We start from the raw sequence: 23,785 nt of genomic DNA, 5'->3' as shown, positions 1-23,785 counted from the left end.
GTGACATAAAAAAAAAAATAGAAAAATTTAATTTAAAATCTTCTGATGGCATCAACCCTGTAATAGGGAAAAGCCCCTATAATTTGGATGAGTACGGCACCAGAGCTAGCACTACAATGGTTGCTCATAGGATATGGAAGATCAATACCCAACCTATGGTGGATTGAATCTAAACACAGAAACGATTTCTTGGTTCTTAATTACAAAATCTGAAATCATTGGGAATGTTCAGAATCAATAACCTCTGTATATTTTAGCCAGATGTGAAGAAGTGATACACTTAAAACACTTATATCTGCCAATAAAAAATAGATCTAATTCCTAATACAGTATGGTTGATGTCTTCCTGGGGCATTTGATACCCTCGCTGGTTAAGGAATATTAGAATATTGGCTCAGCCACACAATCAGACACAAGTTTAAGAACATAAGATAGTATCAGAGTAGATGGAAAAGAGAGCCAGGACTTTAAGAAACCACATACAATTATAAAACACATGTTTGCAGAAATTTCAGGGCATGCCCAGTATATGAGTATTATGCTTCAACCTGGAATATATCACTTCAATATAATCAATTCTGCATAACTTTTCTATTTACACAATGGAAAGCAATCAACTAATGGGCGCCAGGCTGACATTTGGCATGACTCAAGCTGCTGTTCACCCATTGTGGTGCAGCATGACAGATGGGAATGCGTGGTCAGCATGCTGGGCTAGTGACTGACACACCCTGCAGGATTAGATTAAAGGCACTCATCAACCTTCAAAGAGAAGCCACTGCCCATATTACATTTCAGTAAGGATAGCAAAAGTCACAAAAGCTTGGCATTTGAGTCACCTCCCTGAAATATTTTTTTACAAAATATAAACATTAAAAAAATTGTCAAAGCCGGGCGTGGTGGCACACGCTTATAATCCCCACGCTTGGGAGGCAGAGACAGGAGAATCGCGCAGGTTCGAAGCCAGCCGCGCGCGCTGGCTTAGGAGACCCTATTTCCAAATAAAAAATGTAAAAATAGGTCTGGGAGTGTAGCCCGGAGGTAGAAGGGTTTCCAGGAACCCCAGTACCACCAAAAAAAAAAAAAAAATGTCAGCCAGGCATGGTGGCACACACTTATAATCCCAGCATTTGGGAGGCAGAGATTGGAGGATCACAGTTTGTGGGCAGCCTCAGCTACTTAGCAAGGCCTTTCGCAACTTAGTGAGACCCTTTTTTAAAAAATAAAATGAATAAACCAGGCCTGGTGGTGCACGCTTGTAATCCCAGTGCTTGGAAGGCTGAGACAGGAGGATCACACAGGTCCGAAGCCAGCCTCAGCTACTGAGTGAGAGGCTCTCAGCAACTTAGAGATCCTGTTTCCAAAAAACGTATAAAATAGGTGTAGGAGTATAGCCCAAAAGTAGAAAAGCTCCTGGGTTCCACCCCCAGTACTGCCTAAATAAATAATAAATAAATACATAAATACATAAATGGAATAAAAAATAGGACTGGCAGTGTAGCTCGGTAGTAGAATGCCCCTGGGTATCCATCTCCAGTACCGGAAAAAAAAAAAAAAAAAAAAGTTGTCAATTAGTAATCAAAAACAAACAAGTCCCTCTTTCTTGCCCAGAACAGAGTAAAATCACTATGAAACAGAAAATAATTTAAAGAGATAATCTCTACCCGCAAGGAGCTAATAGTCTCCCTGGAAGGAGACTAATACATGCTAAAGGATCTGTGACCATGAGTTAGTGCTAAATTCTTATGTACTTTGAGAAATCAGAAGACAAAGAGGGTGGACAGGAGGCCGGAACTGCTATCACTAACTTTCACAAGGCACTCTCCATGTGCAAAGAAGAAGTCAAGCCAACAACTTTGCACCTACTACTTTATTTCCTCGAGATGTGGAAGAGTAGCACCATTGTTTCAGAGGAAAAATATGTACAAAAAGCAAGGATATTTTCCAAGATTCACACATATTCAGCGGCAGAGGCAGGATTAGGGTCCATGTAATATGAAATCCAAACCTTACGCAGGTAAAAAGGAAAGCCCACATATCTAAACTGGTGTAAATGGACTTATAACCTAAAAGAATCTGGAAAGGAGAGAAACTGGCATAAGAGATGAGGCTGCAGGGGCCTTATGAGGACAAAGCACATGTTCAAAACTCTATGTACAACTATATAGCTCTTAGAATTCCAGCAACAGAGAAAGCATAATTTCATTCTCTGACCTTCTAAAGGCTCTTATGGCAACTTCTAGACTCACTTTAAAACTGATACAAATCTTCCTGCTTTTAAGGTACTGAGAAGGGGGAAACCATAGATATTCAACATTCACCAAATCTTAATCTTATTAAGATGAACTGAGTTGAACAAGAAGCTAAAAACAATGACTCTAGTACTAAAATACAAATGCATGAACACCAATGTTACCAGTATTTTGAGGAAAAAAGAGTTTTAGGATGTTAAATGAAAAGCAACAATTTCAAAAGTTGTGTATTGTTGCCTCGGTTGAATAACCAAGAGTGAAATTGAATAGGTCCCCCTCTCTTCATATGGCAGTGCATTCTTTGGAGTACCCTAGATGAATAGTTATGGGAGATGCAGTGTATCCACTAAGTACCTCCATCCCAGGAAGAGGGGTTTCAGTGGCCCTTGGCTCATCCACAGAGGCCTCGTCATCAAACAGACGTCGACAGCAAACCAAGGTAAAAGGGGGTGGCACTTCTTTAAGAAAGGAGACTGCTTCTCGGCGAGATTTTCCATAAAGCTGCACACCATTGACCTACAAGACAAGGGATAAGTTAGTAAATCAAAGATAAAACTCTCTTGTTTACATCCATCTTCCAAAATCAAAATAATCAAAATAGAGTATCATTTTATTCTTCTGTAAACAAAAAGCCTAAATGTAATCATATTATTTTAGTAGTAACTAAAAATGTTAAAAATTCTATTTGCCACCATTAAGGGTAAATCTTTACTATCTTAGTGTGAATAAAGTATGAAATGTGTACAGAGTACAACTGTTATGGGTTAAGTGATCTACCTAATTTTCCACATGTCTATGGTTTGAAGTATTGTATTCTTCACCTATTTTTCCCCATCACTATCTCTTTTTTTTTTTTTTTTGGTGGTATTGGGGGTGGAACCCAGAGGCTTTCTACCTCCGGGCTATACTCCCAGACCTATTTTATATTTTATTTGGAAACAGGGTCTCACTAAGTTGCTGAGAGCCTCACTAAGTAGCTGAGGCTGGCTTCAAACCTGTGCGATCCTCCTGTCTCAGCCTCCCAAGCGCAGGGATTACAAGCGTGTGCTACCATGCCCAGACATCACTATCTCTTTTTCCCCCTCATTGGGTGGTGATGATATTGAAGATTGAACCCAGGTACTGTAAATTTTATCTCTATACCACCACTCCTAGTTTTATATTGTTTTGACACATAATCTCACCAAGTTAATACACGGTGGCCTCAATCCTTCAATCCTCTTAAATTTTCCAAGTACTAGCATTATGGGAGTACAGCACCATGCCTGTTTTACCCATCTCTCCTTCAATGTGCTAAATATGACTTATGACCTCAGACCATTTCCTTTTGCATTTTCCTTTGTACAACCATTAAGAACATCACTATAAATATTAACATTAAATTTACAGCTGTTAAAAACTGCTCACCTTATAATGTACAGATAACAAAATTTGACCATCAAAATCTAAAAATTCATTCACAATATTCTTTCACATCCCATACACTCAGAATACCCACCTAGAGAAGTCAGTTCTATAGAAGAAAACTACATCAAATGCAACAGTTTCACTCTTATAAGTTTTGCTGAAGTAGCCAATAGGTGAATATAGAAAGTGTGCCATTTTCCAAGTTATTTAATGTAAGTGTTCCATACATTAAAAAAGGTAAATATTCCTTACTTATGATTAATCCTTATAAAAATTTTCCAAGTTTCTCTAGGCATGGTGCACACACATAATCCCAGCTAGGCCCTTTGCAACTCAGTAAGACTCTGTTTCAAAATAAAGAATAAAAAATTGGGCTGGGGTGTAGCGCAGAGGAAGAATGCCCCGGGGTTCCATCCCTAGTACTGCAAGAAAAAAAATTATCCAAGTTTCATATTGTTTTGAAGCATAATAACAATAATCATATAACTTTACACCAAAAATTAGAAAAATTAAGTCTACTACAATTTTTCATGTATATGACTAGCTCAAAAAGTTCTCCCAGTTCTAACCACTGATCACTAAAAGCTGAGACAGGACACAGTTTAGGCAATCTTTTCATATCTGACTCCTATCTTCCTGGGACAAGTAAGCAGTTTAATTGGTTTCAGTGATATTTCTAGGTCTACAATTAATTTTTGACAGGTATAGTGATCATAGTTCAGGGAACTAACAGAGCTGACTTTCCTGGGAACAGCCTTTCCACACATCTGTCACTGCATCAGAGAACAGGACATTGGGTTGCAGGCAGCAGCCCATTAGCAGGGGGCAGAGCCTCAAGTCAACTGTCCCTGGGAACCACTCCCTTGCCTGTACCCTACCCAGCACTTAGCCATCAGGCCAGACACATCTCCCTTCCTCTTAATTATTTACAAAGAAACTACCACATGGTAAAAAGACCCACATGCACTTCAGGGAGCTGGCCCTCCTAGAAAAGTAAGTATCACATCGCAAGTCTTTATGGCTAGGAAGATGTCCAGGGGACAGCAGGTTCAGCAGGAGCAGGAGACAAAAGGTTTTTCTTTGTAAGAACTACAAGCCAACCTTACACAAGAAGGGACAGAGAGAGTTACCCATCGCTACTACACCATATCCACAGTGCCAGATGGCGACAGCACAGCAAGATCTAAAGTCAATGAAATGGGTAGCAACCTATAATAAAAATGGCAAGCCGATACATTCAGAGCAGAAATTCTGCTCTCACACAAGTATGATTTTGTATTTCACTTCAACAAACAAGAAAGTCATTTTTCAGGTTTTTATCTTCTAGCACCTTTAAATATTTATTTAGCTCATTATTTATTCATTTGAATTGTCTCCAATTATTATAGCAGGGCCTGGTAGTCCTCCTCACTGCTCTCTAGTGCTAAAGGGATTGGTCACATTTCCCATTACCAACTCCTTCTAAGGGGATTTATAGCTGCTGTAAATAGCTGTTCTGAGCTGAGACTTGGCTCAGTGTTCCAACCCCAAAGCATATTTGTGTTTTTGGTTTTAAGCTCTAAGGAGTACATTAAACACACACACACACACACACACGCACGCACGCACTCAACTGAGTCTAGGAGTTTATTTGGCTAATTTTACAGAGACTTTCTATATCTATATTCAGTTACTTGAAAGAAGCCAATTTTTATTATAAAATTCACAATATTTCTCAATATCCTTCAACTTGAGACCTTCTTAAGTACTGTCAAGTCTCAATTATCCAGATTTTTATTAGAAAGTACACAGATTTGCACATTTCCAGGAAACAGAATAATGTCCAAGATAGTGAGACATCACTATCTTACCATATTTTATCCTGATCCCAGTCCGCAAAGCTTATGAACATTCCTTTGTCATCATAACACAGCAGTGTAAGACACGGCTTTAGAGTTCCTCATAGTGAGATAAGGCCCTATAATTTACGCTATACAACCTTAGATCCTTACAGTGTTAGATCCTTATAAAGTGTTACATGTTAGATCCTTATAAACACATAATGAAGTAGGCATTTATTGGTGAAGAAATTGATTCCCCCCAAAGTGTTAAGTGGCATGCCAAGGGACACATGGCAAGCTACATCAAATTTAGAACCAAAAGAGTTGGGATTTTCAAACCTGGGATCCTTTCTTAACTCTAGGCTCCTTCACCAGGTAGCTACGTTTCAGAATTCAAAACATCTTCATGATACCTTATAATACAACACTGTAGAGACAGGAGGATTATAGGCTTAAGGCCAGCCTCAGCAACTTAGTGAGACCCTGTTTCAAAATAAAAAGGGCTAGGATGTAGCTCGGAGGTAAAATGCCCTCAGATTCAATCCCCATTACCCTCCCACCTCCCTCCAAAAAGAATCTCACATTCAATTTCCCTGTAGTGAGCCTGTGGCATTCTAATGTTGGCTGAAGCATGGAGGCTTTGGTTGGTGGCTGGGATCACCTGTAACTGTTCTACTCCAACCCAGCCAATATTTCTTTAGCACCTACCACATACAAGTAGTGATTAATTCATGCCATGAAATTTCACATTTAAAAGGTGAAAACAGTAAATTTTATGTTTTGTGTACTTTATCACCACACACAATAATGTGAATTGTTGTTGAGATTTGTAGTTCCAAATCTCCCAAATATATCTCATTTCTCCATACCTAATAAATAAATATGATAACTATGGTCTTTAATCCACAGATTTTTTTTTTTTTTTTTTTTTTTTTTTTTGCGGGTCTGGGGATGGAACCGAGGGGCATTTGACCTCTGAGCTATAACCCCTGCCCTATTTTTTATTCTTTATTTTGAAACAGGGTAGGTTGTGGAGGGCCTCACAAAGTAGCTGAGGTTATACACGAACCATGATCCTCCAGTCTCAGTTCACAAATTATCATGTCAAAGCTATACCTAATGTCCTGGCAATCAGAAGAGGAGGATATAATCTTAGCAACAGAGAGAAAACATTACAGCATCTAATAAAATTTAGCCCATTAATCCAGAATAAACAGCTCAAGAACACTCTCTTTAATACCTCTGAAAAATAACCAACTTCTCACCATAAAGAAATGATAAATGTTTTAGAAGGCAGATATGTTTAACTTAAATATTATACAATGCATTCATGTATCGAATAATCACCCATTACCTCATTAAAAAGAAAACTTTCCACAGCTTAAACCAAAACTCCAACATCCTTCTTCCCTTGCTTATGACAAAATTTGATAACTAGTCAAGCCACTTTTCCTTCTGACCTAAAAATTCAAGCCAGAATTTTTCTCATCAGACTCGTATTGGTGGGTAAATACTACCAATAAACTGCAATTATACCCACATGAAATCTACATGCCAACCTTCTCATTTCACTTTAAGCAAACAATTGGATGCAAGCCTTTAAAATCATGGTCCATGATTTTAATCAGCCGAGAACTTGTGGCTTCCAACTTTCAGAAGAACCCTCTTCTATACCGTCTTCTTATATGGTTGTTTCCATTTCTCGTTTAGAGGTTCAAGAGACAGTGTTTGTATTTGAAAACCAATGAAATAAGAGTCAGGAAACATGAACTAAAAGTATCATTCTTACTAACTCAGGGTAAAAAGTTGGGGAAGTCAGGGTCCCTTTTTTCCTCTCTGCAAAAGCAGAGGTTTCAATGTTTTCTTGTTTGTTGTGTTAATGATGGAACTTTATATCTTTCAAGAAAGTCATTCCAAATGCTCTGTACAACTGCTCTGAGGAAAGGCTGGAGCCTGAGAAAGGCCACTGGATGCCGCCCTGTGAAAAGCAAAGTCCCTAAGGACTAAAAACCAACTACACACAAGTCAACTGTACATAATCCTGAAGACATTCAGCTCTACTCTTATCACAAGTTGTCAACACAGAGAACAAATAAATGTGACTGCATGTCATAAATGAGAGTCAGGGTTTAGATCCCGCTAAAGCAATTCACTAAGAAAAATTCAAATTGGGCTATCAAACTTCTTAATCAATCATTTAGATCAACGTTCAAAAGGACATCTCAGGAGCCTTAGCAGATAGGAAAAACGAACTGACAGCACAGTATCAACTTCCCTTATTCCCCCAATCGGCTGTCAATATTTTCTAATCTAATTGGCTCTCATTATGTTGGTATTGGTGACACTGCAACTTGGTGAACACATTTTCCTAGAGCTTAAAAATTTTACTTTTCCTCCCTCATAAACTTTACCTCAAGAAGCTCATCCTCTGGCTGCAAAAGGTTCAGTGTATCAACGGGACCACCAGGAACAATTGAAGAGATATAATGGTGTCCATCAAAGGAATCCACTTCCACACCAAGCCTCAGAGTGTGGATAGGCAGCAGCTATAGCAAGACAGAAAGCAATGATATTAAACAGGGCAAGGACACAGAAGACTCTTAATCCTCCATCAAGCATCATTTTATCACCAAAATCCCTAAAGAAGATAATAAGGAAAGTGGCCTCAAGTAAACGTATGAAGTCAATGGTCTTGTTCTCACTTCTCTTTTCCTTTCATATTCCTTGGGAATGAAGAGACGGGTGTACAAAGTCTTGCTTTCAACTTTATACTCCAAGTACCTGACACTTTCTATAGTTCCTAATATATATAGTTTCTCTTTTCTTTTTGTGGAACTGGGGTTTGAACCTAGGGGCCTTCTACACCCCTAACCCCTGTTTTGAAACAGGGTCTTGTTAAGTTGTTGAGACCCTCCTTGAACCCATGATCATCCTGTTTTAGCCTTCCAAGGTGTGGACCACCATGCCTGCCATGTTTCTGTTTTTTATAGGGCTTACCACCCTTTAGAATATCTCTAGCTCCTCTTTTTCTTTTTTTGCGGGTTTGGGGATGGAATCCAGGGGCATTCGACCTCTGAGCTACACCCCAACCCTATTTTTTATTCTTTTATTTTGAAACAGGGTCTCACTAAGTTGTGGAGGGCCTAAGTAGCTGAGGTTGTCCACAAACCACAATCCCCCAGTCTCAGCCTCCCAAATGCTGGGATTATAAGTGTGCGCCACCACACCCGGCTTCTAGCTCTTTATTGCATAACTTTCATTCACAATTTAATGCCACAGCAATGTCACTGCTAGGAAGCTCTGCTCTCTTCAGGGATTCAAGATCACCCTGTGCATATCTCCATCACAACTCACAACCTACTATATTTAGAATTCTATATATTTTCTTAATTACTACCCTTCCCATACTTGAATGCAGTCTGTATATTTATTTTGTGTGTGTGTGTGTGTGTGTGTGTGTGTGTGTGTGTGTGTGTGTGGTACCGGGGTTCCTGGATGCCATTCTACCACCGGGCTACACTCCCAGACCTATTTTTATATTTTTACTTGGAAACAGGTTCTCTAAAGCCAGTGAGGCTGGCTACTAACCTGCACGATCCTCCTGTCTCTGCCTCCCAAGCGCGGGGTTTACAAGTGTGTGCCGCCACGCCCAGCTGTATCTTTAATTTCTATGAATGCAGAGTCTCAGGCCCTGGAACTGTACTAGGCACTAACATGGGCTCATTGACTATTCTTTGAACTAGTCTGTGAAAGATGTCCTTTTCCATCTAGCTAACTTGAGAAAATATTATCCTTTCTACGGAAGGAAGTCATCATTCTAGAATCAATTCTGTTGGCTTATAAGGATTTATGTGGGCTCAAATATGAATCGGGAATTGAGAAATCCTGGTCAACATGAGTGAAAAGAGATGAGTCTTAGTTGCTCTCATCTTCATTGGCTGCAAAGGACAAGGCATTCACCAAAAGAAAGGGGCTAATGATTGTTCACTATAGCTGTATAGACTCAAATACAGTAAATGCTACTAAACAGTATATATTTTCTATACCAATAGCCTATTCAAAGATATATCTCCAATTATACTCAATAAAGAAGAACTCCTACAAGGGTGGCAATGTATCCCCAGTGTGGCATCTTCTCTCATTTTCCCTATTCTTTGTGATCCCTCTTCTGAGTGGTCACCTCCCCCAGTCATCTGCTCTGAATCCCCAGAGGTCCGGGCCCTGCTTCAGACACCATCTGGGGCACATTTCTGCCCCATGACAGACATGCAGACAAATGTGAAGTGGCAAGTACTCTAGCTGACTACAACTGCAATGACTTAGGACAGGCACAAGGGATTTCTGACCTTGGGCTCATTTTCAGAAAATGAAGTGCTCTCGACCACCAAGCGCATTGGGATATAAACCATCACTGGCAGTGAGATGCTTCAGCAGCTGGCATGGAAGGTGAAGACTGTCTTCCCTCCATGACCTCTCTCCCTCTCCCTCTCTTTCTCTGCTACCCCCTTTCTCTCTTGTCTGGGCACTGGATCCATGCATATACATCAGGATAGAAGAAGACACTTGTGCCATTTTCCTTGGTAGTAAATTTAATGAAGGTGAGTAAAAACTCTCAGAGAAATGGTTCTGTAGTAACCATTCATTCATTCCTCTCTGCCAACTGTCTTCCTCCTTTGTTTCATAAACAAAACACTACAGACCCGAGTTGTTAGTGTCCACCCAGAGATCACCTCCAGTGGGCCCTAGCACTGGCTTGTGAGAGCAGTCTTTTTAATTTCCAGAGAATTTGCAAGGCAGTTGTTAAACTGGCCCTTATTAAAAATTAGATTGCATAAAGTTATAATAAAATACTAAAAATATATTTTAGTAAATTCTCAAAAATCCATCACTTCCTGTTTCTTACTACATTTTACTACTATTTTCTTGAAGTGATTTATATCTGTATAGTGGAAATATTCTCTAAGACCTCATAGAATAATGAAGGGGCAGACAACTGAAAGAGACCAGTGAAACAGTTGATTTGTCTGGGTGCTAAGTGGGACAGGTAATGAAGCAGTCCTCTCCTGCAGAGGAGTCTATGGATGAGGCACTACTGTGGGTTGCTTCCCATCTCAGTGATAAGGAATTGTCATCCTGGTAGCTTGAAATCAGCCATAATAGAAGTATTTACAACACAGACATGGGGCAATGCTACAAAGTAGTGCTGCCCTTTTCTTTTTGTCTTGAGAGCTAGACATTTACCAGCGTACCACTGACCTACAATCAAGTTTGGACACGATACCCCACATACACTTATATGGGACGAAGGAAAACTGTCTGCACTCATGAAGTTAACATCCGGTTGGCAGAGATACAAGCAACTTCGTAAGTGACAATTAACTAGCCAACCTGCAGCAAGGTCATCACAGCCCTGATATGATCCAAAGAGAGTAAGACTATTGTGTGAAGAGCCCAGAAGTTCTTGTTGTGTCAAGCACTGCAAAGAACCACTCGGGGTCGTGACGTAAGGATGCAGCTGGTGGAGGTCATTTGGAAAAGTTGGTCTCTCTGCAGAAAGACATTTGAGGTGACACTTAGAAGGAAGTGAGTGAAAAGAACAGCTAATTTGTTTTATGTGAGCAAATGAGTAGATAGTGGTGACAATTTCTGCATAGAAACAAGTGCCGAAAATTACAACAAAGACATCACCATAGAAACAAAGAGACCTTTGCTACAAATATAATAATGTTCTCCATCAACGACAAAAAGGTAAGAAAGAAAATGGTTCCAATTTCCCTTCCAATCCTCTCCACCCAGTCCCCCCAAACAAATCCTGGTCTATTAACATGGCTAACCACCCCCCTTCAATGAACAGGTGAAGTAGGGAATGGGCTGAACACTGAAGACCAGCAGAGGCTCATGCGTGGCATCCTTGCCCTCCAGATATGAGACTGTGCCCCTCAAACTCTGCTCCTCCAGATATCTGTGAACACCACATGCTCCTTAGGAAACTTAAACCATGAATAAAACACAAATGCTTCATCTTCAATCATGCTAAACAAATACACCAGAAATGGTGTTTATGAAATCTGTCAATGTGGAGGAGGTCTACCTAATATTAGTTCTGAATCTAAATCTGCGTACAGCTGGGTTTCTAAGACTTCATGTTACATTGCTTCAGGCTTCTCCACGAGAGCAGGACTGCTTAATTACCTGTCCCAGCTGTACTTAGCAACTAAACAAATCAGCCATTTCATCTGTCTCTTTCAGTTGTCCACCCCTTCAGTATTCTGAGGTCTGAGATAGTCAGAAGTGCTGAAATGACAGGAGTGGGTGCAATGGATGATTGATGCCTTCACACGCATCCCATGGCAGGCTTCTTGATTCTACTCAACACACTTTGCAAGGGGCCCTATTGAAACTGACAGAGCTAATGAGTAGCAGGACTGTCTTGATCCTGGTATGACAAGCAAAGGACGCAGGAAAGTACATCCAAGGAAAGTGTGGCCATTGTGTGATTTACTGTCAGTGTTAAAACGGTGACGATCAAATGAGATCAAGATAGCTGGAGGCCTTCAACCCAGAAGTGGAGAGACATGTCATGAGACAAATGGCAGTCTGTTCATTTCACTAAAAGCTCCACTTTTAGGATCCTAAAACAAGATATCAAAATGCTCGAATGGGAATAGGGGGTGGTTTTTTCTTCAGGGACAGAAAAAATTTCTGGAATGGAATACTCCAAAGAAGTGTCAGTGGGATGGGGAGGGTACTGTCAAAAAAGTGAACTCAGAATAAAATAAAGAACTCCATGATGAGCTCTTGTCTGTGTCTGTGTGTGAGACACATTTATTTAAATATACACACACATACATAAAGCCCAAAGTGAAAATATTAAATAGCTACTTATGTACAAAGATTAGGGAATTACCAACGTTTAAAGATTACAGAGAGGACTTCCGGGAAGATGGCAACCGAGAAAAGCAGGGCTTAAGAGCCCCGCTAACAACAAATCTCCATTACCACAAAATCAGCGCCTTTCATAGCCAGAAAACACCATCACCAGAGGGGAAAAAAAATCACCAGGCTCCAGAAAGAAAGCGGACTGAGAACAGAGCCACAGAGGAGATCCTCAAGCCCGAGGACGCGGCTTCACGCCCGAGGACGCCGCAGCAGCGCCATACTGCCGGCGGCACCAGCGAATTCACGGGACAGCTACAGGAAGCCGAGGTGAGCCACTGTGGAACAGCCAGGCGGGATTTCTCCGCGCAGAGATCACCTAAAGCTCCCAGTGGCCGAGCTCAGCACACGCTGCAGGGATTCAGAGTGGAAATCAAAACCAAGAAGAAAAACTCAAGCCCCACAGCTGAGGGCGTAGCAGCGGCGCCATATTGCCACCGGCGGCAGCAGCAGCGAATTCACTGAATTCAGTACAGCTACATCTGCGTACTCAACAACAGTGAGTCAAATTGCAGGCCACAGAGGAGAAATCCCAGTACTGTACTCCCTGGGACTTGACCCAGTGGGAGAGGGGCGGTGGCAGAGATATCACACCATAGGAGAACGTGCAACCTGGCACCCCCCACAGTCTAAAGCAGCCTCTATCGACTCTCTGGGTCAGAGACTCTGTGATACAACCCAGTAAAGGAGTAGTTGGGTCTGAGATACTACTGACTTGAGATCCAGAACACCTTAAGTGAAGTCATAGTGACCCAAAGGAAGAACTCAGAGAAGGCACAAACATCCGAAATCATGGGAAAGAGGAATAATACTGGAGCAATGAATGCCCACTACCCCACAACATCAGAACCCGATAAAACAGAAAATCAAAGATTTCTAGAAGATCAAATCAGGAAAATAACTGTAGAAATAATAGAGGTGCTTCGAAAAGAACTGAGAGAGAGCCAAAAAGAGATAAAGGATGCAATTAATGAAGTAAAGGCCTCAATTCAAAGCACAAACAACCGATTAGAACACATGGAGAACAGAATCTCGCTCTTAGAAGATGATCATTCCAAAAATGAACGCATAGTTTCTAATCTAGAGAAAAATATCCGACAGCAGGAATCTGATATTGAAGAAATATGGGCCCATTTTAAGAGAGCTAACCTAAGAATAATTGGAATAGAGGAGGGAAAAGAAAGTGAAACCAAAGGGATCAACAATCTCTTCAAGGAAGTAATAGCAGAAAATTTTCCAGACATAGAGCAAGAGGTTGATATGCAGGTCCAGGAAACTTATAGAACTCCCTTTAGACAGGATCGGAGAAGAGGATCCCCACGCCACATAATTGTCAAAATGACCAATGTGGAAGCCAAGCAGAGAATCTTAAAGGCAACAAAAGCAAAGAGCCAAGTGACATTCAGAGGCAAACCAATTAGAATCACTCCAGACTTCCCAAACCAAGTTATGAGAGCCAGAAGGGCTTGGAGTAACATATTCCAAACTCTGAAAGAAAACAACTTCCAGCCAAAAATTTCCTACCCAGCAAAACTTTATATCAAATTAGATGGAGAAATAAGAAGCTTCCATGACAAACAGAAACTGAAGGAATTTATGTCTTCAAAACCAGCGCTAGAGAAAATACTCAAAGAGATTAACTACAAAGAAGAAATAGGTGACACACATCAGAACTAGAGAAACAAGATTTTCCATCCAACAGACAACTAAGATTGGTTATCTGTGGAGATTCATTATTTGTTAGTCTGTTACCTATCTCTAAAGGGTATTGTTTGCCTTTATTGTTGTTAATTTTTAGGATTTCTAGTTGGAATATTAATATACCTTCAGATATAGCATTTGGAAATATTTTATCCCATTCTATTAGCAACTGTTAACTCTGTTTACATTGTCTTTGGATATACAATATATATATATATATTTTTTTAGGGAGTTTGTATACTCTTCTGTTACCTGTGCCATTGAAATCATAACCAAGAAATCACTACCAATTTCAATGTTGTGAGGTTTTATGACCCAGATTTTCTCCTAAAAGTTTATAGTCTTAAGATTTATATTTAGGTCTTTTATCTATTTTGAGTTAATATTTGTATATGGGATTAGGTAAGGGTCCAATTTTATTCTTTTCCATGTAATTATTATGTTTCAACAACATTTAGTTAAAAGATTATTATTTCCACCACCAAATGTTCGTGGAAACCTTGTCAAAAATAACTTGACAATATAGGGAAGAATTTAGCTCTAGGCTTTTATTTAACTCCAATGGTTTATATATCTGCCTTTAGAATAGTACTACACTGTTTCAATTATTGTAGCTTTATATGGTTTGAAATCAGAAAATATATATCTTCTAGCTTTGTTCTTTTTCAAGATCGTTTTGGGTACCTAGAGTCCATATTCCATATTAGGATAGATTTTTTTCTGAAAATAAATATATAAATATATGATAGTTTCACCTAAAAAAATAGAAAAAAAATATTCTCTGGTAAGAAAGAAAGCAAAAAGAAATATTGAAATGTTATCTTTAAGTCATCAAAAGCTTGGTATCAGACAAATGAAACTGTTATGTGAGAATATCATTTTTAATTTTGGATAAATTGCTATAATACTAGATGTCAACCACTAAGCCAAGCATGGGAGGGAGGGATAGGGAGAGAATGCGGTGGGGATTGGGTGGGGGCTGACTGGGCATTGTGTGCATGTATGTCTACAAAAGTATGTATCCCACTATGATGTATGAATACAGTGCACCAATAAAAAAAAAAAATCTTGTTAAAAAAAAAAAAAATAAAAAAAAATAAAGATTACAGAGTTACTAAATTTACCATGAACAAACAAATTTTCAAGAATGGAACTACACATTTTATTTATTTATTTATTTATTTATGGTTGCACTGGGGTTCCTGGAAGCTCTTCTACTTCCGGGCTATACTCCCAGGCCTCTTTTACTTTTTTTATTTTTGGAAACAGGGTCTCTTAAGCCAGCACGGCTGGCTTCAAACCTGCGCAATCCTCCTGTCTCCGCCTCCCAAGCGCAGGGATTACAAGCGTGCACCACCATGCCCAGTGGAACTACACATTTTAAAGTAATGATGAGCCACAAGCATAATGGCTTCGAAGTTAATTGTGTTCACTGAGAGGTCATTCAAGGCAATCAACTAACCCGCTGGAGCTTCATCTATACAGTGTTTTCTTTTCCCATCCCTTCTGAAATATTAATTCCAAAAGTTAAAAAATATATTATCTATACCATTATGCAGTAGTATGCTGAAAATTCTTTTCAGTTATCTAACAGACAGGTCAGATAGCATTTACCATTTTAGGTACCATTTATGTTACCTACCTGGTCCACAGGGTACAAGTTTTTCATACCTGCTCTAACACTGTACTTGACTCTGCCTGCATTTCCTCATGGTATTTCCACTACCTAAAATATCCATTGTACACATCTCTCCAAATCCATTCTTGAGCATAGTTCAAATACCATCCTTCCAATAAGTCTATTTCATCCATCTTAAGAAAGTAATAGTTTGCTCCTTAAAAATGTAGGCATTTAGTTGGGCGAGGTGGTGCACACTTGTAATCTCAGCATTTGGGAGGCTGAAACAGGAGTTCTCAGGTTTGAACCCAGCCTCAGCTACTTAGTGGGACCCTCTGCAACTCAGAGAGACCCAGTTTCAAAATAAAGAGTAAAAAAACAGGATTGGAGGTATAGCTCAGAGGTAGAATGCCCCTGGGTTCCATCCCCAGTACTGCAAAAACAAAAACAAAAAACATGTAGCATTTGAACTAGACCTGCACAATAATTCTCAATGGGACAAGAAGAGGGTTAAAATTCCCCTCCCCCTGAGCCTTAAATGCACAGAATCACAATACTGATGATGAGAAAAAAAACGTTCATGTCATTTGAGCAAACTCCTCAGACATGCGGGCATGGAACCTGTCCTACTAGGTAACTGACACTACAGCTATTGACCCTGGCTCTTGTGTCCTCTCTAAAGACAGGAGCAGAATGCAACATCATTTCTTGAGAAATACAAACAGTGGTTGCCTCTGGGGTGGAGAATGAGAAGACTTAGAAGGGAGAGAGATGTCTGTGTTGGGGAATATATTACTTCTGTGTCTTTTAAATCTTAAGTCTTGCTCATATATTATCTATTAAAAATTAACAAGAAAGAAAAGAGTGGTGCTGGTTCAGCAGCTGGATAACCCCTGACTTGTTTCCTAATTCTTCCACTTCCTAGCAGAATATGATCTTGGGCAAATTCCTCTACCTGTCTAATACTCAGTTTTTCCTTTTGAAAACCAGGAAGGACCAATAAACTTGTGAAAAATGAAGGCGAGAGTATACTTGAAAGCAAAGACCCAGCCCTGGTCAAAGAGCAGCAACATGGCTACGGGCCCTGGAGAGCCCAGCACCTGCCACATTAAAATGTCACCTGCACAGAATAGAGGGAAGAAAAAACACATCTTAATGTTCTCTGGCTCAGAAAACACGATTCAGGAGAGAAATAAAGTGAACTCTGTCAATCTGTTGTGCTGAGACCCAAACACAGAGCCTGCCCGCTCTCCGTTTCCCATCCCAAGGACATTGCTGCTCACTGCCCACCCACTCAATGGCCAACAGAGAGGTCATGGGATGCGCTGAATGCCCTTCCCTCGCAGAGCTATGATTATCTGAGGAAACAGTTGCCAAGAAAGCCATCCCTAAAAGTGTGAGTCTCCCCAGAGGCAGGGAAACTGCTCTTGCCGTGATTAACAGCTTCCTAGAAACAGTTCAGCTAATGCTCGAGCCACAGAAAATCTTCCGCCTTCTTTTCCATAACTGCGCCCACCTCATGGGGAAATCTCATCTATTCCCATGAGCCCACCATACATGAAGATGCTGCTGGAATCATCTCTTTAAGAGGGGTGGCTAGGCAGGTGTAGTGGTGCATGCTTGTAATTCCAGTACTTGGGAGCTAAGACAGGAGGATCACAGTGGCGTGGTCAGGCTCAGCTACTTATGACCCTGTTTCTGAATAAAAAAATTTTAAAGGGCTGGAGGTTTAATTTGAAGGTCGACTGTCCCCAGCACCACACAAACAGAGTGGTGGCTATGGGTGACAATCACTTAAGACAGGTAAACCCTTGGCAAAACCAGCCTCAGTCATCTTACAGGATTTTTCCTCCCCCGCCAGTACTGGGGATGAAACCCAGGGGAATTCGACCTCCAAGCTACACTCCTAGCCCTATTTTTACTCTTTATTTTCAAAACAGGGTCTGAGTGGCAAAGTACCTAAGTAGCTGAGGCTGTCCGGGAACCACAATCCTCCTGTCTCAGCCTCCCAAATGCTGGATTACAAGTTTGCATCACCCAGCTTCCAATAGGATTTTTCGGAGAGAGTGGAAGGGGACGAGGAAACCTACATCCTCAACATCGGATCAGGACATAAGGCTGCTCCAAACCTTTCACACTTGTCACCTGGTACCAAGGACAAAGCCCACACCTATCACTGTGGCTCACAGGTTCCTGTAGCGCCTGGCCTCCCCTGCCAGCCTCAGTTCATAGCAGTTCACTGAGTTTGACGTAAACATTCTGAAGCAAACAGCTTTCATTTCTCCATGTGCCAGCCCTTCCCCACAACAGGGCCTCCATACCCACTGTTCTCCTGTCCCCAGCTCACCACATTCTCACCCTTCACTCCTGAGCTTAGAGAAGCTTCCCCTGACTCCCTCTCTCCAAGGTGACCTTCCCTGGAAATGTTAGCTATGTAAGAAAAAGTAGAACAGAGGTCACTGGATGCTCGGGGACAGGGAGAGCGCATGAAGCAGTTCTAATGTACTATAACTCAACAGGGCACCTCTAGACTAGTTAATTATACAGTTCAGAGTAACTGAAATAGAAGAGATTGAAGGTTCCCAACATACAGAAATGGTAATATCTGAAGAGATAAAAATACTAATTACTCTGATTTAATCATCACACATTGTATAATACAGCACCCCGTAAATAAGTACAAATATTAGATGGCAATTAAAAAATAAAATATAAGCCAGGCTTGGTGGCACTTGCTTGTAATCCCTGCATTAGGGAGGCTGAGACCAGAGGATAGCGGTCACAGACAGCCTCAGACAGCCTCAGCTACTTAGTGAGGCCCTCCGCAACTTAGTGAGACCCTGTTTCAAAATAAATAATAAAAAAAATAGGGCAAGGGGTATAGCTTGGAGGTGAAATGTCCCTGGATTCCACCCCCAGATGTGCAAAAATAAATTAATAAAATATAGAAAAGATACTATTCAGCAACAAGAAGAAATAGATTATTCATATATGAAAAGAAGAGAATTGTTTCTCTATGTATGGATCTAAAACAGAATATTTTTAATATCTGCCACCTCTACTATTCATCCTGTCTTAGAACAAATATTCCATGAAGGCAAATTACATTTAGCAGGATTTTTTTTTTTTTTTTTTTTTTTTTTGGCGGTACTGAGAATGAAACCCAGGGGCATTCTATGTCAGAGCTACCCCTCCCCAGCTTTATATTTTTATTCCTTATTTTGAAACAGGGTCCCACTAAGTTGCGGGGGGCCTCAAAAAGTTGCTGAGGCTGGTCGCAAACCTGCAATCCTTCTGTCTCACCACTCCAAGTGCTGGGATTACAAGCGTGCGCCACCATGCCCGGCTGCAAAATTAAATTTTGAAAGAGTAGAATACTGATAAAGTGATATTCCCCAGTTATGCTCTATTCACCCTGTTATTCAGATACTTTTTAATCTAAAAGTTATTAATGAGTTGTTATCAAGTTATATTTTACTTGTTCATTATTATGCCCCCCCCTCCCCAGGCCCAGGATATAAGCTCCGTGACTGCAAGAACCTGTTCCATTTTCTCCCCAGAGATGGTAGCATGATGTCTGGCAAACAGTAGGAGCCCAATAAATATATCAGGAATAAATAAAAGCACCCTAAACTGCAACTCTGCTACTACCTAGATGTATAATCTAGGACAATTCACTCAAACTACATAGTAAAATCACCTGTAGAATTGGTTTTGATTGACTAAAATCTCCTGTAAATATTGTAGTGAGAAAAATGAGACACTACTGACTTATGTCCTAAACTACAGGGCTTGGGATGCCGCTCAGTGGTACAGCTCTTGCCTACCGTGTGCAAAGCCCCTAGGTTCTATCCCTAGAACTACTACCAAAATATAAAAATTAAAAATATTTTAGCTTAACAAAATAAAGGAATTTTCTATGGATTTGTAATAGAGAAATCAATGTATAAAAATGTATAAAAAATGTGATGTGGGAAAACTATACATCTCTCCTCCGTCTCTCCTCTCTTCTCTCTCTCTCTCTCTCTCTCTCTCTCTCTCTCTCTCTCTCTCACACACACACACACACACACACACACACACACACACACACACTAAACAAAAGGATGGGTATACTGACAACAAATATTTAAACCTATACAAGTAACAAATATGAATTATGGGTGACTCTCTTCTAGTGTGCATGTCTGGGGGGGTTGCTAAAACAAATTTCAATTAAATAATTAAATGCTTTGACTTTGAAACAGCATATGAAAGGAAAAGAAACTTTTTTTTTTTTTGGTACTTGGGATGGAACCCAGAGGGTTTCTACCTTTGGGCTATACTCCCAGAACTATTTTATATTTTATTTGGAAACAGGGTCTTACTAAGTTGCTGAGAGCCTCACTAAGTAGCTGAGGCTGGCTTCGAACCTGTGCCATCCTCCTGTCTCAGCCTCCCAAGCACAGGGATTACAAGTGTGTGCCACCACGCCCAGCAAGGATAAGAACCTTTGAAAGATCAGAGTCTAAAAGTACTAGAAGACATATACCCAGGACACAAAATCACCATTGCTGGACCTCTCTTTATGCTGTCACTGAGTTGTGTATTAATTAAGGCATATATCAAGAGTATTTATACTTAATCTTTTACAGCACAGGTATTGTTGTTCACATTATGTACAAGAAAAATGAAGACAGTTTTTTCGTCTTCTAAAATGTTTCCTCGCTGAGCGTGGTGGCGCACACTTGTAATCCCCAGGCTTGGGAGGCGCAAACAGTAGGATCGCGCAGGTTCGAAGCCAGCCTCGCTGGCTTAAGAGACCCTGTTTCCAAATAAAAATATAAAAATAGGTCTGGGAGTGTAACCCAGAGGTAGAAAGGTTTCCAGGAACCCCAATACCACCAAAAAAAAAAAGAAAGAAAGAAATTTGAGGAAACTTTTTTTTTTTTTTTGAAAGAGTAGATAATTGTGTTCTTTAAAATGTACCATGTGATCCTAATACCTGAGAGGCTAAAATAGGAGAATGGCAGGTTTAAGGCCAGCCTCAGCAACTGAGTAAGACCCTGTTTTAAACATAAAGGAGCCAGGCATGGTGATGCATACTTGTAATCCCAGTACTTGGGAGGCTGAGACAGGAGGATCCACAAGTTCACAGCCAACCTCAGCTACTTAGTGAGGCCCTCAGCAACTTACTGAGACTCTGTTTCAAAATAAAGACTAAAAAATAGGGCTGGGAGTATAGCGTGGAGGTAGAATGCCCCTGGGTTCAATCCCCAGTACCACAAAAATAAATAAATAAAATAGAATAAAAAGAGTTGGGAATATAGCTCAGAGGTAGAATGCCCTTGGGCTCAACCCACAGTACCCCTCCCAAATGTATGCCTATTATCCTTTATTTACTAAGAAATATGATGATACTGGGCCTTATAGCTTTGAACACAGAAAGACAACAAAAGCTGAATGGGGTCCAGAACTGAGCCTGATCCAGGGCATGTTTTCTAGACAAGGAAATCTTCCAAGTTCTATAGCCACATGGTGCGGGAGACTAAAATGCTGCTAAAAAGATAACCAGAAAACCTCTGGAGCTTAGGCCCAGCCAGGAACAGGGGACAAGCAACACTCCAGACATACCTGAAATTCCTAGCAGGCTTTGTCTTAAGAGTGAAGGTAAACATAGGTAGTCTGAGCCCCACCAGAAGTGTACCTCCACCTCCTCTCTGAGACAGCCACACAGCATGCAAGCCATGAAGAAAGAATCTATTCATCATCCTCTTTTACAGACAACAAACTTGAGACACGCAGTTTAATTTTCCAAGATCACACAGCGATCAAGTTCCAGGTGATCTAGAACTTGAACTCGGGGCAGTTTGTTTCCAGAACCCATGTAATACACAGACCATACCACCATTTCATAGGAATTGAAGTTCTTTTTTTATTTTGTGGTATAATGGATTGAACTCAGGAGCATTCTACCTTTGACTTATACCCTCCAACCTATTTCATTTATTTATTTATTTTTATTATTTTTTATTATTATTATTATTTGGTGGTACTGGGGTTCCTGGAAATCCTTCTACCTCTGGGCTACACTCCCAGGGTCTCTTAAGTCAGCGAGGCTGGCTTCGAACCTGAGCGATCCTCCTGTCTCCGCCTCCCAAGCCCGGGGATTACAAGCGTGCACCACCACGCCCAGCTCATTTTTTTATTTTGAAACAGGGTCTCGCTAGGTTAATAACAGTCTCACAACTTGCTGAGACTGTCCTCAAGCCTGCAATCCTCCTGTCTCAGTTTTCCAAGTACTAGAATTATAGGCATATGTCACCACACCCGGCTTAAGTAATTAAAGTTTGATGAGTTATATTTCTTACTCTCATTTTGCATTAAATCCATAACAACATCTTTAGATGGAATTATTAATGACTAATCTAATAATAAACATAACTTTGCAAATAACTACCAGGCATGCCATGTTGCGTTTACATTTTACATCCGAAGGAAGCTTGGACTGTTGGCTAACACAGTCACATTGAGGAAATGACTCAAAATGGAGGTAGGTAAGTCAGGTATGGAGCTACACACCTGTAATCTCAGTATTTGGGAGGCTGAGAGAGAACTGAAGGTTTGAGGCCAGCCTCAGCAACTTAGAGAGACCTTGTTTCAAACAATAAAAAGGGATGAATCCATAGCTCCAAGGTAAAATACTCCTGAGTTTAGTCTTTGGTACCATTAAAGAAAAAAATAATCTAGGTATAGTTTGTAGTGTCATCAAGCTTGAAAATTCAAACTTACAAGATAGTGGCACATACAATATAAAATTATGAAAGAGAAATATTCCTCAATATACTCAGTGGAGGAAATGGTAGAACTATAAAAAGATACTCAACTTCTTATAAAAACCTGAATATGCACCTGACCACAGAGTTTAAGGTGACCTCAGCTCTTATGTCTCATGTGGGATTACAAAATAATTTATTTTTATTTTTTATTTTTTTGGTGGTACTGGGAGTGGAACCCAGAGGCTTTCTACCTCCAGGCTATACTTCCAGACCTATTTTATATTTTATTTGGAATCAGGGTCTCACTAAGTTGCTGAGAGCCTCACTGAGCAGCTGAGGCTGGCTTCGAACCTGTGCGATCCTCCTGTCTCTGCCTCCCAAGCGCGGGGATTACAAGCGTGCGCCACCACGCCCGGCTACAAAATGATTTTTTAACTGTTCAAGCAGAAAAATCTTTATTATTTGCTGAGAAAGTTACCCAGAGGCTTCTCCAAGTTTCACTTGCCCTGGCTTTTGATTATCCAAAACAAAAATTACAAAATTAATTTGTAGTGAGAGGACACCAAAAATGTCAAGAAAATCTGTGAAAGTTATATCCTGGCATTTTCCCACTAGAAATAACAATTACCAAAAATTATTTTTTCAGTTCAGAACAACCACTGTCTACACTCAGAAGATAAACCATTTTTTATGCCCGTAATCATCTGGATCTGAGGTTTTGTTAAAGTCTATATTCCTGATTTTGATGTTTAGAAAACATTTTTCATAGTACTTTTTATAATACATGAAAAGCTAACAAAATCTGCCTGTCACCTTTTTTACTACCTGTAGGGTAGGCAAAAGAATCTTTCCTGGGTTTTTGGCTTCTGGAAGTAGCCTAAGGAACAGGTATGCCTAATCATCATCTTTCATAACAATGAGGACCCATCCCATTCCCAGAAGCATCGATGACTAAGTTCAGAAAACTTTAGGTCATAGCACTCAGCTTCCTCACAGCAGGAATTTAGAGGAAGTTCTTCACAACGATAAAAAATATATTAAAATATAGTGCTTACCTTTGAATACTTCTGTAATTCGGCATCATCTGCAATCTGTGTGTCCAATGTAGCAACCTAAATTTACAAGAAAAATATTTCCAGATTTGGAAAAGCACAGCTTCATTTCATCCTAGGTTTCCTAACATCTGCAGAATCTATAGGTAAGTCCATCTGAAAACCTCTTTCCTATGTTTCTGAAATCCAAATGTCTAGCATTTAGTGTAAAATATCAAAGTATATGTTTCCTGTTTTTCAC

At 40.2% G+C, this 23,785-nt stretch overlaps 1 protein-coding gene across 3 annotated transcripts in view; it reads right to left on the bottom strand.

The window, feature by feature from the left end:
* The window catches only part of PATJ (PATJ crumbs cell polarity complex component), a gene marked incomplete at both ends in the record, with an annotated part of 372,146 nt that overhangs the window by 298,508 nt on the left and 49,853 nt on the right, over window positions 1-23,785 (bottom strand). For all 3 annotated transcript variants that reach the window (XM_080692386.1, XM_080692387.1, XM_080692385.1), the window contains 3 exons: window positions 2,607-2,768; window positions 7,891-8,025; window positions 23,548-23,604. In XM_080692386.1, the coding sequence (XP_080548512.1) occupies window positions 2,607-2,768; window positions 7,891-8,025; window positions 23,548-23,604 (354 nt within the window). The remainder of the gene's footprint in view (window positions 1-2,606; window positions 2,769-7,890; window positions 8,026-23,547; window positions 23,605-23,785) is intronic.

This window comes from Muscardinus avellanarius (assembly GCF_963383645.1).
Source record: "Muscardinus avellanarius genome assembly, chromosome: 3".
In the NCBI taxonomy this organism is placed as follows: Eukaryota; Metazoa; Chordata; class Mammalia; order Rodentia; family Gliridae; genus Muscardinus; species Muscardinus avellanarius.
Note: the sequence above shows the minus strand (reverse complement) of the source record. Positions and strands in the feature narration are given on the sequence as shown.